Source organism: Moschus berezovskii, chromosome 8 (genome assembly GCF_049115385.1).
Source record: "Moschus berezovskii isolate FMDL1 chromosome 8, NW_MosBer_1.0, whole genome shotgun sequence".
NCBI classification, from domain to species: domain Eukaryota; kingdom Metazoa; phylum Chordata; class Mammalia; order Artiodactyla; family Moschidae; genus Moschus; species Moschus berezovskii.
This window is the reverse complement of record NC_142467.1, coordinates 100,305,054-100,322,507: the sequence shown is the minus strand read 5'-3', so window position 1 is coordinate 100,322,507 and position 17,454 is coordinate 100,305,054. Positions and strand designations below refer to the sequence as shown.

Below are 17,454 nucleotides of genomic sequence, written 5' to 3'. Positions count from 1 at the left end.
TTCTTTCACTCCTAGCGCCCCCAGCGGTACCCAGAGCTATCGCATTGGTCTCGTGATGGACCAGGTCACGCCTCGGGCACACCCCCGTCTGTGCCTATTGGCCAAGTCGGGTTCTGGAGGCGGAGCATTTACCCGGCCTCAGCCTGGCCGGGGAACCCCGGGAGGCGGAGGCTGTGGCGGCCGCGGCTGCAGAGCCATGGTTGGTGACGCGGGGCCTTTAGGGGTTCGCGCTGTCGGCTGCCAGGGCGCGGTAGGATCCCGGACGATCTCCCGCGCGCTGCGGCCACCGCTCCCGCCTCTCTCCTTCCTCTTTGTGTTGTTCCTAGCGGCGCCCTGCGCTTGGGCGGCGGGATACAAGGTGAGCGCGGGCCGCTAGCGGAAATGTACAAGAGCCGAGGTGAAGCCTCCGGTAGAGTCCGGAGGTGTGGGTGGGTCTGTTTTGTGGGTGCCCAGTGAATGGTTGCAGTCCTTGGGGTCGCTGGGGGTTGGACACGACTGGGCGACTTCACTTTGACTTTTCACTTTCACACATTGGAGAAGGAAATGTCAACCCACTCAAGTGTTCTTGCCTGGAGAATCCCAGGGACGGGGGAGCCTGGTGGGCCTCCGTCTATGGGGTCACCCACACAGAGTCGGACACGACTGAAGTGACTTAGCAGCAGCAGCAGTGAATGGTTGCTAATATGACAGTGTGATCTGGTTCATGCTTTGTGTTACTGAGAAGACTGGCTGTGTTAGTCTGAGAATGGGGCTTCTGTGTCTGTCTCTTGCTTCTGTGGGTTGGCTTACCTGGACTTTGCAAGCATTTACATGAGCGGGCTGTAAGTGTGGTGGGAACTGGTTGAGAGTTGGGAGTCAGCTGCCTGAAGTTCTAACCTGGCTTCTCCACTTGCTGGCTGTGTGACCTTGGGCAAGTCACTTCACTTCTCTGATCCTCTGTATTGTCATCTGAAAACTGGAGATAATGTTGCCTTCAGGTCCCAGGGTGGCTGCTTGGTATTAGCAAATGCTTAATAAACATTAGCTACTACTAGTATTTCCCCAGGGCATGAACGAGAGGTGCTCTGAGAAGTTCTGTCAATTGGGAAGTACATCTCTGACACAACTATGTGTGTCCTTCTTGGGGGAGCCCATCCCCACCTAAGTCACTTGCTTTTAGATCAAGACTTACCTTATATCCTCCCAACCCCCCACTGCAGCCTGCCTCTTAACCTTGGGGTTACTGACAGAGTGAGTGTGTGTTTGTGGTCCCTGTGCAGACATGCCCGAAGGTGAAGCCAGACATGCTGAATGTACACCTGGTGCCTCACACACATGATGATGTAGGCTGGCTCAAGACGGTGGACCAGTACTTTTATGGCAGTGAGTAGAGGAGGGTGGGGAGTGACCCCTGGGACTCTCCCTCAGAGCCCCTCAAATTCCTTTTCAGGCCTGGACAATCAGGGTGGGGGCAACACCCAGTTTGGGCTCCTGTGTCTAAGAATGTTTCCCTTGGCTTGCTGGTTCCTGATTGCCTGACTTCTGTGCCCACAGTCAACAATAATGTCCAGCAGGCGGGTGTGCAGTACATCCTAGACTCCGTCATCTCTTCCTTGCTGGCGGATCCCACTCGCCGCTTCGTCTACGTGGAAATCACCTTCTTCTCACGTTGGTGGCACCAGCAGACAAATGCAACACAGAAAATCGTGCGGGACCTGGTGCACGAGGGTGAGCCTCCCCTCAGGAAGTGAAAAGAGGAAGCCCAGCCCAGCTTCTATCTCTAGCACCCTGGTTTCTGAGATTTTATCATGCCATGTGCAGCCACATAGAGGCTGGAATTTCCCTTTTTTGGAGAACTCCTAAACATCCCGTAAGGCCCCACCTCCAGTGAATCCTCTAGAAAGCCTGCTGTGCAAGGAGGCCTTCTGTTCCATACTTCTCTTACACTGGCCTGAGAGTGACCCCTGACCCTTCTCCTCTCAGGCCTGGTCGTTTAGGCAGGTCTTGTCCCTGGCATCACCAACCCTGGTCCCACTCCTGGCTCTGACAACTGACTGGAACTTTGCCCCTCCCGGCACAGGACGCCTAGAGTTTGCCAACGGCGGCTGGGTGATGAACGATGAGGCGGCCACCCACTACGGAGCCATCATCGACCAAATGACACTCGGGCTGCGCTTCCTGGAGGAGACGTTCGGCAGCGACGGGCGCCCCCGTGTGGCCTGGCACATCGACCCATTCGGCCACTCTCGGGAGCAAGCCTCGCTGTTCGCGCAGGTTTTCAGATCTCTTGGGCCCGCCCCTTCATTCTTTCTCACTCCTCCTCCGTCATCCAAGCCCCGCCCTTTTCTGCAAGGTCACCCGAACCAGGCCCTATCCCTGGCCCCCTCACCGCTTAAGACCCTGCCTCTTGGGTGACCTGTGAATCCCATTCTTTTTATGCTCTGGACTTGGCTCTGCTCTGTCCTAGCCTAGGTTGACCCTCATCACATCTCCCCATACACCCCGGCCTCCCTTGTCCAGCTGATTCTTCCCCTTCCCCTGATTCCACCCAGTTTGCTCTGATCCTGGCTTTTGGCCAAGCTGGGTGGCTGGGGAGGGCCTGCGGTTTTTCAATCGGCTTCCTTACCTGTGCTGTGACCATGCCCCTTCTCTTGATAGGCTGTGGAAGGGGGAAGCCTTTCTAGAGCTGGGGAAGGTGGAGGTGGGTTGTAGCGTTGGACTTGCTCCTTCCTGGCGCTCCCGCAGGGCTTCTGACCTTCCCCAACCTTTGAAATGAACTGGAGGGCCTCCCTGGTCTTTGACTTGGTTTTTCTCCCTGTGCTTAAGAGGTTGGTGATGAGAGGACTGGTCCCTTATTCATCCTGCCCTCTCTTGTCCTTCCATCCTGCTCTTCATCCCGCCCCATCTCCAGATGGGTTTTGACGGCTTCTTCTTTGGACGCCTGGATTATCAAGACAAGAGGGTGCGGGAAAAGGCACTGCAGATGGAGCAGGTGTGGCGGGCCAGTGACAGCCTGAAGCCTCCCACCGCCGACCTCTTCACCAGTAAGGTGGTAGAGTGGAAAGGGGGCCGCCCCCGTGCTCAGAATGGCCCTGGGCTTGGTTTATAGTCTGCTATCATTGCCTTGAAGTTCTTAGTAGTTTATGAACATGGGCCCACCATTTTCAGTTTGCACTGGGCCCGGCAAATTCTGAAATCCATCCCTGGTGAGGCCTGGCAGGTCTAGGGGCCATGACCACCCCCTGAGCCTAATGTGGTCCGCAGGTGTGCTCCCCAACATGTACAATCCGCCGGAAGGTCTGTGCTGGGACATGCTGTGTGCCGACAAGCCCTTTGTGGAGGACACGCGCAGCCCGGAGTACAACGCAGAGGAACTGGTCCGTTACTTCCTGAAGTTGGCCACTGACCAGGTAAGCGGGTGTCCAGAACCTGTGCCCCTAGTGAACATGCACTGGGCCCTTCCATTGGCCCACAATCGCTAGCACTTCCTCACCTTCGTTGGGGGAAGGTAAAATTCCATTCACCATCACCATACCCTGCTCCTGGGTTTGTGTACATTTCTGATTAGAAAGGTGGACCCCTTCACCAGAGCACATCCCCACTATGTTTGCTAGACAGCATGGCACAGGACCTCAGTACCCACATCTGGGTGGTAGGCCCAAGAGAATTCCTCAACTGCTTGTGGCTCTTTTTCTGTGTGTCCCCCCGCTCCCATGTGACACACTTCCACCCCTCCCCCCCATGCCTCTGTGCACTCACATTCTTTTTCTTTTTTAAAAAATAATTTTATTCATTTATTTTTGGCTGTACTGGGTCTTCGTTGCTGTGCGGGCATTTTTCTAGTTTCGGCAAGTGGGGACTACTCTCTAGTTGTGATCCTTGGGCTTCTCATTATGGTAGCTTCTTTTTTTGTGGAGCATGGGCTCTAAGGCTCTTGGACTTCAGCAGTTGCAGCTCCCAGGCTCTAGAGCACAGGCTCAATAGTTGTGGTCCAGGGCTTAGTTGCTCTGAGGCATGTGGGATCTTCCCAGATCAGGGATTGAACCCATGTCTCCTGCATTGGCAGGCAGAGTCTTTACCACTGAGCCACCAGGGAAGCCCTGTGCACTCACATTCTTGACCATATGTATACTGAGACACAGCTGTCCACAGAGGTGGCCCAGGACACCCTAGCCTGAGGATTCCCCCATCTTGCCTGCAGGGTAAGCTCTACCGCACCAAACACACTGTGATGACCATGGGCTCAGACTTCCAGTACGAGAATGCCAACATGTGGTTCAAAAATCTTGACAAGCTCATCCAGTTGGTCAATGCCCAGGTGAGTGTGCCTGCCCTGTGGGCACCTGTATTTGTATCCCAGGGCCTTGGGTCACATACATTATCTATAGGTGCTATCTTAGTTTTCTATACTTTAATAAGCTATCACAAACTTAGTGGCTTAAAACAATAGCAATCATATTACCTTACAATTCTGTAGGTCACAAGTCTGACATGGGTCTCACTGGGCTAAAATCAAGATGTCAGCAGGGCTGTGTTCTTCTGGAAGCTCTCGGGGAAAGTCTCCTTTCCTCATCCAGCTTCTGGAGGCTGTCCACATTCCTTGGTTCATGGCATCCTCCTCCATCTTCAAAGCCAGCAACAAGGCAGCTGTCTGACCCTGCCTCTGTTATCATATCTCTTTTTTTCTCACTCTCACTTCTTTATCCTCCCTCTTCCACTTTAAGATAACTTTGTGATTACATTGGACCCACTAGATAATCCAGGATAATGTTTTAAAGTCAGCTGATTAACAGCCTTAATTCTGCAGTTTTAATTCCCTTTTACAATGTAACCTAACAGTCACAGGTTCTGGGGAGCAGGACATGGACATCTTTCAGTTCAGTTCAGTTCAGTTCAGTCACTTAGTCGTGTCCGATTCTTTGCGACCCCATGAATTTGGGAGGCCATTATTCTGCCTACCAAGGAGGTGTTGTCGTGGCTCCTGTAAATGGCCTGTGGCAGCGTGGGCAGGCAGTCCCTCTCCCATTAGCACCGAACCTCATCTCCCCTCTCCTATCACTTCCATCCCCAGAATTGTCTACTGGCACTATCTTTAATGTCCTCACTTTTCACCACCCGCTGCACTGCTGTTTCACCAAAAACAGTTCTCAGCTATGTCACCAAAGGCCTTCCAGATGATATTTCCCAGTCCTTCCCAAGCCCCTGGGCTCTGAGGAGCTTTCAACATCTTGACCACTTCCTCCTGCAAATACCTATGTTCCTGGGCTACCAGGAGTTCATACTGTCATACTTGGTTTTTCTCCTGCTTACTCATTCACACACTTTATTTTACTGGAGATGAAGTCCTTTGTTCAAAGCCTGGCTTTGCCACTTACTGACTCTGTGACCTTGAGGAATGTTTTTCAGCACTCAGTGCCTCAATTTTCTTATCTAGGAAATGGGCACAGTGGTGGTTCCCACCTGATAGGGCTATTTTCTTTTTTAAAATTTTTATTGGAGTAGAGTTGATTTACAATGGTGTGTTAATTTCAAGTGTACAGCAAAGTGAATCAGTTTTACATATACATAGGTCCACATTTTAAAATTTTTTTTATTTTTGAGGCAAGGAATACAACTTTATTCAGAAAGCCGTCTGACTGAGAAGATGGCAGACTAATGTCTCAAAATAACCTTCTTGTCATGGTCTGGATGCTAGGTTCTTTTATAGAGTCAGAGAGAGAAGCAATAAGGAACTAAAGTCAAAGGCAGAATAGACAGGGAGTAGCAGTATATCCCGGAGAAGGCAATGGCAAGCCACTCCAGTACTCTTGCCTAGAAAATCGCATGGACAGAGGAGCCTTGTAGGCTGCAGTCCATGGGGTCGCTACTAGTCGGACACAACTGAGCGACTTCACTTTCACTTTTCACTTTCACACATTGGAGAAGGAAATGGCAACCCACTCCAGTGTTCTTGCCTGGAGAATCCTAGGGACGGCGGAGCCTGGTCGGCTGCCATCTATGGGGTCACACAGAGTCGGACACGAATGAAGCGACTTAGCAGCAGCAGCAGCAGCAGTATATCCACTCTGTTTTAGATTCTTTTCCCATATAGGTCATTACAGAGTATTGAGTAGAGTTCCCTGTGCTATACAGTAGGTCCTTATTAGTTATCTCTTTTACATATAGTAGTTATGATATTGATGAAAGTTTAATGAGCTTGCATAGACCAGTAGAACAGTGCCAGGTAAATAATAAGTGTTAGGATTGTTTATTATTACTTGGGGCTGAAAAACTTCTGTTTCTCCTTTAAGACACCAGTTGCAATGTCTTTTTCTCCAGGAAGCCTTCACTATGCCCTAGCTGGAGAGCTTGCTTTTTCCTCTGGGCTCACAGGAGTGCCCACAAATATCTGTGGTGTTACATCTAGACTGAATGTAGTCAACTGACCAATCTCTCTGCTCTGCACTTGGCTATGAATTCCATGAGGGCATGGCTGGCCGCTGGTTATAGATTGTGTCCACAATCTTGAACACATTAAGGAATTGTTTGTTGAGTGAACATTGCATGTAAATGTGTATATGAGTGTTTGTTCAGTGATGTATTAATAGAAATGTGTTTGCACATAAAGTCATGAAGTCCTGTGCATTTCCCTCATTCACGCAAATGTTTACTTTTAAAATTGATTGTAAAGTTGATTTACAGGGCATCCCAGGTGGCAGGCTAGTGGTAAAGAATCCACCTGCCAATGCAGAAGACGTAAGAGACATGGGTTCTATGCCTGGGTTGGGAAGATCCCTTGGAGGAGGGCATGGCAACCCACTCTAGTATTCTTGCTCGGAGAATCCCATGGACAGAGGAGCCTGGTGGGCTACAGTCCATAGGATCAGAAAGAGTTGGACATGACTGAAGTGACTTAGCAAGCACATAGCTGATTTACAATATTAATATTGTGTTAGCTTCAAGTATACCGCACAATGATTCAGTTATACCTATTGTTTCAGATTATTTTCTATTATAGGTTATTGTAAGACACTAAATACAGTAAATCCTTGTTGCTTATCTATTGTATGTATAGTTTGTATCTGTTAATCCCATACTCCTCATTTATCCTTTCCCCCCTTCCTTTCCTGTTAGGTAAACATAAGTTTGTTTTCTATACCTGCGAGGCTCTTTTCTATATAGATTCCCTTCTATTGTTTTTTAGATTCCACATATAAGTGATATCATGTGGTATCTGTCTTTCTCTGACTTACCTCACTAAGTATAATGTTCTCTAGGCCATTCAAGTGTTTACTGAGCACCTACTGGGTACAAGGCACTGGGGACACAACTTACAGAGAACGAACATCCTTTAGCTCATGGAGGTCACCTTGTTCCCCTACCTCCCTCAGTTGAAAGTGAGCCTTCATTCATTAGAACAGTTGTGTCACTTGGCAGTAGCCTTACAGTGCTGAGAAATTATTATTCCTGCTCTGGAATGTCATATTTCATTTCTCCATGCAAGTTTTAAGTAATAAAACTGGAATTATTGAAAGTTTAGTAAAATCTTAGGTTTATTCTTGCATCCTTGAATTTCTTTCCAGGCCAGGCTGGTAATATTTAGCTTCAGCCAACGTTCATTTTCACACTTAGCCGTTGGTTTGTACTCAAACTGTGTGTTTAAAAAGAGAGAGAAACTTTGTACTCAAACTGTGTGTTTAAAAAGAGAGAGAAACTTTGAACCAACCGGATGCATGAATGTGTGTGCCTGTGCACACCTGTGGGCCCTCCCGGGAAGGGCTCCCGAGGACTCACACAGGCACACCTCCCCTCAGCAACAGGCCAACGGGAGCCGCGTCAATGTTCTCTACTCCACTCCGGCCTGTTACCTCTGGGAGCTGAACAAGGCCAACCTCAGCTGGTATTTGGGGGGATTGGGAGCCTCGGGGGGTTGGCATGCCCTGTGGGTCGTGGCCGTGCCCTCAATGTCTCTGTCACTGCAGGTCAGTGAAAAAGGATGACTTCTTCCCCTATGCTGATGGCCCCCACATGTTCTGGACAGGTTACTTTTCCAGCCGGCCTGCCCTCAAACGCTACGAGCGCCTCAGCTACAATTTCCTGCAGGTAGGTGGACGCCAGGCTCCAGGTGCTGGCCTAGGGGTCCTGACAGGCCTGGTGCCCCAACATACCACCTGCTCCACAGGTGTGCAACCAGCTGGAGGCGCTGGCGGGTCCGGCAGCCAACGTGGGACCCTATGGCTCTGGGGACAGTGCACCCCTCAGTAGGTGTCCGGCGGGCGAGGGGACAGCGGGGTGGGACTGAAGCTGGACTCCAGACTTCTTATGCCCCTTACTTAAAGCCTTTAAGAACCCAGCCTGCCTGCGTAAGACTTCGCGTGCCCCTGGGGTCTGAGCCGAGAGTTCTGCGGAGACCTCACTCAGGCTCGCCGTCTGCCTACAGATGAGGCGATGGCGGTGCTCCAGCACCACGATGCAGTCACTGGTACCTCCCGGCAGCACGTGGCTGACGACTATGCCCGCCAGCTTTCAGAAGGCTGGAGGCCTTGCGAGGTGCGAGGGTGGAGCCTGGGGGAGGCGGAGACAGGAAGGGACTGGGCCTGGAAACGGGGGGCGGACCTAGGAAGGGGCGTGGTCGAAAACAGGGGCCGCCGGAAGGGCTCGTGGGGCGGGGCTTGTGGAGGAGGGACGGAGAAAGGCAGGGGCGGGGCTGAGGGCGGGATCGCGAGGAGCCCGGCAGGGGCGTCCAGACTGGAACTTTTGCTTTACGCGCCTCCCCAGGTTCTTATGAGCAATGCGCTGGCGCATCTCAGCGGCTCCAAGGAGGACTTCGCCTTTTGTCGCAAGCTCAACATCAGCATTTGTCCGCTCACCCAGACCGCAGAGAGAGTGAGCCGGCCTGGAGCGGGAGAGGCGGGGCCGGGGGCAGGTCCCGTGGGTGGTGGGTGGAACGAGAACCAGAGAAACCTCTGGGCCGGGTGAAAAGGAAGCGGGGCTGATGGGTTCAACTGGTTACTGAGCACTCTGGGGCAAGATATTTGAGGGCTCAGTGAAGCTGGGGCAGGACGGGGATCAGTGCACCACTTGGAGGCTTGATTCACCCAGGGACCTTGCTGCACACGTGGGTGGGTTTGCAGAAGGCCTGTTGTGACCCGTGTCTGCTCTGACCATCCCACCCCAGTTCCAGGTGATCGTTTATAACCCCCTGGGGCGGAAAGTGGACTGGATGGTGCGGCTGCCTGTCAGCAAACACGTTTACCTCGTGAGGGACCCCGGTGGCAAAACTGTGCCCAGCGATGTGAGCCCATTTCGACAAATATTCCTCCCTGTATAGCACTCTTGATGAATACCTACCCCCTTGGAAACCGCCCACCATAGGCATTTCTCCTTTACTCCCATGGACATTTCCCCTAAGATCATCTCCCTCCACATATGTCTTCTCCCATGGACCCCTCCCTTTCTTGGCTCCTCCTCCATGAATATCATCTGCCCATTACTGTCTCTTCCTCTAAATACTTTTCCCCTCTGCCCCTTTAAATCATACCCCCTTGGGAACATTCCCGCCCCTCGCCTATGAGCATCTCCCCCTGTTAATATCTCCCTGTGAAAAAATTTCCTGTTTATGAATATTCTCCTCATCCTGAAGACCTCTCCCTCCTAACCACTTCCTCCCCCCAGAATCTGTTTTTCCCTCCTTCCCCTGTCTCAAGAGCCTCTTCCCACACTTACACCCTCACTTCTCCCACCTCCTACAGTAGGTCCACCCTCCTAGTCGATTTCCCACCTTCTGAATCTTGAAATCTTTTTCTCTTTTTTTGGCCATGCAGCTGGTAAGGTCTTAGTTCCCCCACCAGGGATCAAACTTGTGTCCCCTGCAGTGGATGTAGCGTCTAACCACTGGACTGCCAGGGAATTCCCTCTTTGCAGTCTTCAACTCAGCATTTCTGACACTCCCACCCCCCCACCCACCGCCCCCCCCCCCCCCCCCGCCCAACACCTAAATTTCTATTCCCCATCTGGCAGCTGGCGACTCTTTGCCCTCCTCATTTGACCCCTTCCTGTTTGTGTGGTGTGGCTTCATGCATGTCCTCCTAGCTTCTTGACTTGGTTTCCTTCCTCCCTTACCTGAGGTGGTGACAATTCCCAGCTCAGACAGTCAGGAGCTGCTTTTCTCAGCCTTAGTGCCTGCCCTGGGCTTCAGCATCTACTCAGTATCCCAGATGCCTGACCAAAGCCCCCAGAAGTCCTGGTCCAGTGTCTTGGTCATCCAGAATGAGGTGAGACCCTATTCAGACCCCCTTTCATTTCCGGGTGACAGTTTTGAGATGTGGCAGTAAGCCGCATGGACTGCGGGTCAGTGGGTCTGAAATTTATGGTCTAGTGTCATCAGTCCTCCATTGAATGTTCTCATTGTCCTCTCTTGGGGCTCTTATGAGGACCTTTGGGTGACATTTGATAGAAATGTCAGAGCTGATGGAGGTAGGGGTTTGCAAATTCAGTGAGGCATGTCAGAGACATGGAGGAGGTAGCTGTGTGGCCATTTGGGGTAAGGGAGATCCAGGCAGGCAGGGAGCACCTTCAAGTGGAAGGGTGTTGGGTGTTCAGAGAACACTCATTGTGCCTGAAGCTAGGTGTTGGGGATGGGGGGAGGTGACAAGTCAGATCGTGTGGGCATTAAGGGCCAGCAGAGGGGAGGACTCTTTTACTGTGAAGGAATCACAGGAGAAACGGTTGCATTAAGGCTGTTGTGGGTCCTAGCATTAGCCTTTGTGGGTCCCTCCTTCCATAGAAAAATGCTAAAAATTATATTTCATGATAGTATGGATATTAATATGAATAGTAACCATGCAGACTTTGACCTGATGTATTCATTATTACTTCATTCAAGTTTTCTTCTGATCCTAAAAGAAATTGAGATTTATACATTTCCATGGGCCCTGAAAATCTTGGGTCCTGGCCTTGTGGTTCCTCTTTCAGTTGTACAAGCAGCCTGGGTCCCAAGCAGGTGGGCCATGATCTCGCTTCTGCTGTTACAGGTGCCTTTTGGCAGCTGTGGGGGAGAAAGACTGGGGAACGAGCATGGAAGGCAGGAGATGGGGAAGGAAAGGCCATGGAGGTGGGGCGAAGTGGTCTGTTGATTGAGGATAAGGTAGAAAATGGAGCTGTTAGAATTTGCTAACAGTGATGCAGAATAAGAGAGAGAGAGAGGAGGGAAAGGTGGGTGGATCTTATTTTCCCCACCAGGGATTGAACACTCTCCCTCTACCGTGCAAGCTGGGAGTCTGAATCACCCGTCTGCCAGGAAATTCCCACTTTGCAGTCTTTAATTCAGCATTTCAGACACTCAGTCCTTCCTGCCCAACACCAGTGTTTGCTCCTGAGCCCTGGGAAGAGCCATTGGCTGAAGTGATGGTCAATAATGTCTGTCCACCCTTTTCTGCCCAGTACCTCCGGGCTAGGTTTGACCCTGATACAGGGCTCTTGATGGAGTTGGAGAACCTGGAGCAGAATCTCTTGCTGCCTGTTCGCCAAGCCTTCTACTGGTGAGGGAGGATCACCAGGGCAGGGAGGGGGTGTAAGCAGAGGTGAGCTCCCTTGTCTGACTCTCACCTGCCCTGGCCCCAGGTACAACGCCAGTACAGGTAACAACCTAAGCTCCCAGGCCTCCGGTGCCTACATCTTCAGACCCAACCAGAAGAAACCACTGTTTGTGAGCCGCTGGGCTCAGACCCACCTTGTAAAGGTCAGGGGGCCAAGAGTGGGCACTTGGGTCAGGGCATGTGGGGTGGGGTGCATGTGGAGGGTGATGTGCCTTGTGAGGGGTGGTGGGGAGCACTTACATCTCCAATAGATAAGAAGACTTAGACCAGAGGGGAAGACTTAAGGATTTTCACACAGGGTTGATAGTCACGGCTGGCTGTATGACAGTTATGCCATGGAGGCCCATAGAAAGGCATTTCACATCTGTCGTGGGGATCAAGATTGTACTTAGCTTTGAAACTGGTGGTAGGCTGTTCCCATTTGGCCCATGAATGTGAAGAGTCAGGTGTAACTGCCTGAAAATTTCATCAGGGATCTGTGATAGGAAGGGATTTTATCTAGGGTGATTTGAAGGTTCACACTTGGATAGGGTTTGGGTGATTCTCACTTAGAATGGAAATCTGAGGGTAGATCTAGTTGGAATCAGGGGCTCATGCTTGCAGGTTTCCTGAGGCCTCTCACTGATGTTTCCTCTTAGTGAGGGAGTGGGGCAGGTAATGGCAAGTCTCACATGAGTGAGTACCTGCATACCTGGGTCACTGTGTTAGGATACAGTTTTGCCTGTTGTAACACAGTTACTCAAATAACCATGCCTAAAACAAGATGGAAGTTTCTTTTCATCTAATAGAAAGTCTAGGCAGGTGGGATGATCCAATAGTCATCTAGGTCCCTTCTATCTTATTTTTTATTATTTTGGCTGAGCTGCACATTGCATGTAGGATATTAGTGGGATATTAGTTCCCCAACCAGAGATTGAACCTGTGCCCCTGCAGTGGAAATGCAGAGTCTTAACCTCTGAACTGCCAGCAAAGTCCTCCTTTCTAACTTATTGCTCTGCCTTCTGTATATTCACTTTCCACTTCATGGCCCAAGAAGGCTGCTCAAGGTCCAGCCATCACATTTACATTTGAGCCAGTGGAAGGAAGAGAGGAAGGGGCAAGGAACTTTATTCATAACACTCTGATCACTTTCAAGTAGGCAAACATAGTCATACAGCTACTGCAAGCCTCAGGGAAGACTGAAAAATACAGTCTATCCCAGGAAGCCATGTGCAAAGCTAGAATCCTATTCTAAGGAGGGGAGATAGGGTAATGGTGGGGCTTCCCAGGTGGCACTAGTGGTAAAGAACCCACCTGCCAATGCAGGAAACATAAGAGATGTGGGTTCGATCCCTGGATTGGGAAGATCCCCTGGAGGAGGGCATGGCCACCCACTCCAGTATTCTTTCCTAGAGAATCCCATGGACAGAGGAGCCTAGTGGGCTGTAGTCCATAGGGTTGCAAAGAGTTTCTACACAACTGAAACGACTTAATGCACATGCACAGGCAGCAAGAATGTATGCCAAACTCAAAAAGACTTACATGGCAATGACTGAGGTGTAAAGTGTGGGCATCATACCTAGGCAGGTAGGGAAGGTGGGTCGGGCTCTGAAGATATTAGTGGGCTTGACCCTGACATAGGCCTTTGTGATCTTCACAGCTGGGGTGGACATTTGCAGGGCTCACCTCTGCTCAGGTGCATGCTCACACCTGCCCCCACTCCCGTGTGCCTGCAGGCATCCTTGGTGCAGGAAGTACACCAGAACTTCTCAGCCTGGTGTTCCCAGGTGGTTCGCCTGTATCCCGGACAGCGGCACCTGGAGCTGGAGTGGACAGTGGGGCCAATACCTGTGGGGTGAGCGGGGCTGGGGGCTGGGGGAAGGGCAAAGTGAGGTTAAAGTGAAGCTTACCACCTTGCCATCCCATCGGGTATAGAGACGGCTGGGGGAAGGAGGTCATCAGTCGTTTTGACACTGCGTTGGCGACAGGCGGACTCTTCTACACTGACAGCAATGGCCGGGAGATCCTGGAGAGGAGGTGGAGAGATTGGGAGCACCGAAGGGTGGTCTGTGGTGTGCTGGGGCCCAGGGCGGTGAGGGGGCATCTGCTGATCCTAATGACTGTGGGAGGGAGAGGATGAAGGAGGAGCGGGTGAGTGGGGGGATGGGAGCCAGACTCCAGGCCTGATCAAATCCCACCCCACCCCAGGCGGGATTATAGACCTACCTGGAAGCTGAACCAGACTGAACCAGTGGCTGGAAATTACTATCCAGTCAACAGCCGCATTTACATCACGGTACCCATCCCCCATCCTGCTCCCCACCTCTTCCTGAGACCCCTTTACGGAGTGGAGTTCACCTGTTCTTGACATCTCCCAACTGTCCTCAGCAGTCTCCACTGTCCCAGTGGGGCCTGCCTGGGAGCCGGGGCTGGCCAGCAATGCAGCCCCTCACTCACCCTTTACCCCCCAGGATGGGAACATGCAGCTGACTGTGCTGACTGACCGGTCCCAGGGGGGCAGTAGCCTGAGAGATGGCTCCTTGGAACTCATGGTTAGTGTCTGAGCCCCCATCTAAGTCAGGGTCCTTCCACCAGTTCCCTTCCTGCCCTCTACCGGACCTCGAAGCCAGTTTCTTTTGCTAGGTGCACCCCTCTGTTTGTGGTCCCCGCTAAGCTGAACCCTCCATTCCTCTGTGAGACATTCACTCCGTGCTTTTATCCAATCCCTACCCAAATCTCCCCTCCAGGCCCTGATTTGCCCTATGCATGCCCCCATTAGATCCTTACAGCCCTCTGCCCTAGCCCGTTGTTAGGTCGGATCCCCACGTTTACTGGGGATCCCCTACATTCCCTTCGTCCTCATCCGTTCCCCCCAATATTCTTTTTTCCCCCTTGAAATCCCTACATACTTTCACCCAGTTTCCGGCCCAGAAATTGGCTACAGGAACCCTCACTCTTGGCCACTCTCCCCGCAGGTGCACCGAAGGCTGCTGAAAGACGATGAACGCGGAGTTGGGGAGCCGCTGAACAATGAGGGGTCGGGGCTTTGGGTGAGAGGACGTCACCTCGTGCTGTTGGACAAGATGGGGACTGCGGCCGCCAGGCACCGATTACAGGCGGAGAGGGAGGTCCTGGCCCCGCAGGTGGTGCTGGCTCGAGGTGGCGGCGCGCGGTATCGCCTCGAGGTAGCGCCACGCACGCAGGTGAGGAGCCGCAGGGCCGGCAGAAAGAGGACCCTAAGGAAGCCTGCGGAGGGAGGGGAGGGGTTGAGGGCCGGTTTTTCTAGGTTTAACTGAGACCCACCTCGTCTGCTCCTACTCGACCTGGGGAGGACTAAGCGAATCCCATTCGCTTAGCTCAGCGCGGTCACCCCAGCAGTCTCGGCCCAACCCTCTAGCCCACTCACCTTCTCCAACAACGTCTCTCTCCCGGCTTCATCCCAGTCCTAACTGTCGGGGAAGAGAACCGTTCTGCAGCTAACCTGGCACCGCTCGGTCCCCTCATTGGCTCAGTCTTCCCAGTCCTGGCTGAGCCCCGCCTCCTGAGCGCGGCCAAGGCCCGCCCCTCCGCGCTGAATCTCCGCCTCCTGAAGCCTCTCAGCCCCGCCCCCCCCGGCTCAGCCCCGCCCCGCTCTTTCCCTCAGTTCTCAGGGCTTCGCCGCGAGCTGCCACCCTCGGTACGTCTGCTCACATTGGCCCGCTGGGACCCGGAGACGCTGCTGCTGCGCTTAGAGCACCAGTTCGCCGTAGGGGAGGATTCGGGCCACAACATGAGCTCCCCGGTGACCCTGGACTTGACGGTGAGGATAGAGGTGGGAAGGAGACTGGGGAGAGGAGGGAGGGGAAACCCCGCTTTGTCCCAACTCATCCGGGCCCCTTCATGCCCGCAGAACTTGTTCTCCGCCTTCACCATCACCCGCCTGCGGGAGACCACGCTGGCGGCCAACCAGCTCCTGGCCTACGCCTCCAGGCTCCAGTGGACAACGGACACTGGTAGGAGCCTGCCCGGAGCTGGAGGGGGGTAGTGTGGGAGGTGCGGGAATGTTGACCAGGACCAGGTATAGAGCTTGGAGGGTCTGAGTCAGTCGGTGTTCAGATTTCGGTTAGGGGTTTAAGGGAGTGATGTGGCTTGACGGCCCTTGGGTTTGGGACTTGTGGGTGTGAGGACAGTGCCCAGACACTGGGAAGAGATTTGAGCATCTGAGGGTGGTATCGAGGCTCTGGGAAACAGTTGAAGGGTCTGGGAGTGAGGGCCCGGGGAAAGATTTAAGGCGGTATGTCTGTTCAGGGGAGCGCGCACTGAGGATTTTAAGGCGGAGGAAGTCTGCATCCCTCACTTCTCCCCTCCATCTCCCCAGGCCCCACACCCCATCCTTCTCGTTCCCGTCTGGTCTCCACCACCATCACGCTGCATCCCATGGAAATTCGTACCTTCTTGGCTTCGGTCCAATGGGAAGAGGACGGCTAGATCCACTGGATACAAGATTCCCTGCTCTGAGCCTGAGTTCTCGCTCCTCCCGGGGCGGAGCCAACTCTCCCCCTTCTCTGTTGCTACCACCAATGAAAGCCATTAAAATGTCACTGCTGCTGCTGCTGCTAAGTCACTTCAGTCATGTCTGACTCTGTGTGACCCCATAGACGGAAGCCCACCAGGCTCCCCTGTCCCTGGGATTCTCCAGGGAAGAACACTGGAGTGGGTTGCCATTTCCTTCTCCAATGTGTGAAAGTGAAAAGTGAAAGTGAAGTCGCTCAGTCGTGTCCAACCCTTAGCGACCCCACGGACTGCAGCCTACCAGGCTCCTCCGTCCATGGGATTTTCTAGGCAAGAGTACCAAGACCCAAGTCAAGGTGTGACTGAGTGTGGGTTTCCTTTTTTTTTTTTTTTTGAGGGCAATGGAATTTATGACCCATAAAGGTCAGCAGGGGCTTCCCAGGTGGCACAGTGGTAAGAATCTGTCTGCCAATGAAGGAGACATGGGTTCAATCCTGGATCGGGAAGATCCCTGGAGTAGGAAATGGTAAACTAGTAGTCTTGTCTGGAAAATTCCATGGACAGAGGATCCTGGCTGGGTACAGTCCATGGGGTCGCAAAGAGTTGGACATGACTGAGTGACTAAACACAAAAACACAAGGTCAGCAAATCCTAGCTGACCCTTCACCCGAGTCCTTTCAGGAAGGCCACTTGCTGGCCTGAATCCTCAGACCATAGTCTATACAGTTCACATCCCACCCCACCCACCACTCCATCCTCCACTCCTGTTTCACTCTTCCATCCCCTAGGGCTGTGACACATCTGTGTTTTTGTTTATTTTTTATTTTTGCCACCCCTGGTGCTGTGTGGGGTCTTAGTTCCCAGATCAGGGATTGAACCCCTGGGCCATGGCAGTGAAAGCGCCGAATCCTAAGCACTGGACTGCCAAGGAGATCCCTGGCACAGCTGTTTTGAGAAGCCACTGAGGACAGGCTTGTATTGGTTTGTCCTGGGCCCATAAAGCCAGATGTACCCTGCAGGCCTCCCGAACTCTACCTTGGGGCCCTGAAGGTGGGGAATCTCAGAGGTCCTGGGGAAGGGTGTGTGAAGGAAGAATCAGAGGCAGGTTCCAAAGCTAGGCCAGACAGGTGGGCTGGAGATGTGGGCCTCCCAGGAGACAGGCAGAGAGCCTGGCATGCTCTGGCTCTGGTGTTCTGGAATATTCTGGAGTCTGTTTCAGAGGAAGGAGACCTGAGGCTTAGAATTGAAAGGAAGTCAGTACAGTTTTGTGTGGGTCCCTTGAAGGCGGTCTGGAGGCTGGGAAGGCATTGCCATGCCCACCTGCCGCTCACGTACAGACCAGTGTTTGGATGCTTAGGCCTCTGATTGTCAGATGTGCCTCCAGAAGGTATGCCTACAGCCTCCTTGGGCGGGTAACAGGCATAGACCT

General features: G+C 52.7%; 1 protein-coding gene across 1 annotated transcript; it reads left to right on the top strand.

Annotated features, from left to right (window-relative positions):
* The first annotated feature begins 143 nt into the window (after positions 1 to 143).
* MAN2B1 (mannosidase alpha class 2B member 1) lies at positions 144 to 16,137 on the top strand. Its single transcript, XM_055430586.2, has 24 exons — positions 144 to 358; positions 1,260 to 1,362; positions 1,534 to 1,707; positions 2,060 to 2,253; positions 2,891 to 3,023; positions 3,244 to 3,389; positions 4,181 to 4,297; positions 7,773 to 7,858; positions 7,941 to 8,061; positions 8,141 to 8,219; positions 8,399 to 8,508; positions 8,737 to 8,844; positions 9,137 to 9,253; positions 10,086 to 10,232; positions 11,401 to 11,498; positions 11,581 to 11,698; positions 13,271 to 13,389; positions 13,470 to 13,571; positions 13,743 to 13,830; positions 14,006 to 14,086; positions 14,510 to 14,737; positions 15,178 to 15,333; positions 15,424 to 15,526; positions 15,892 to 16,137. The coding sequence occupies exons 1-24, from the start codon at positions 197 to 199 to the stop codon at positions 15,999 to 16,001; spliced, it is 3,000 nt and encodes a 999-aa protein (XP_055286561.2). The 5' UTR covers positions 144 to 196; the 3' UTR covers positions 16,002 to 16,137.
* The last annotated feature ends 1,317 nt before the right edge of the window (positions 16,138 to 17,454 follow it).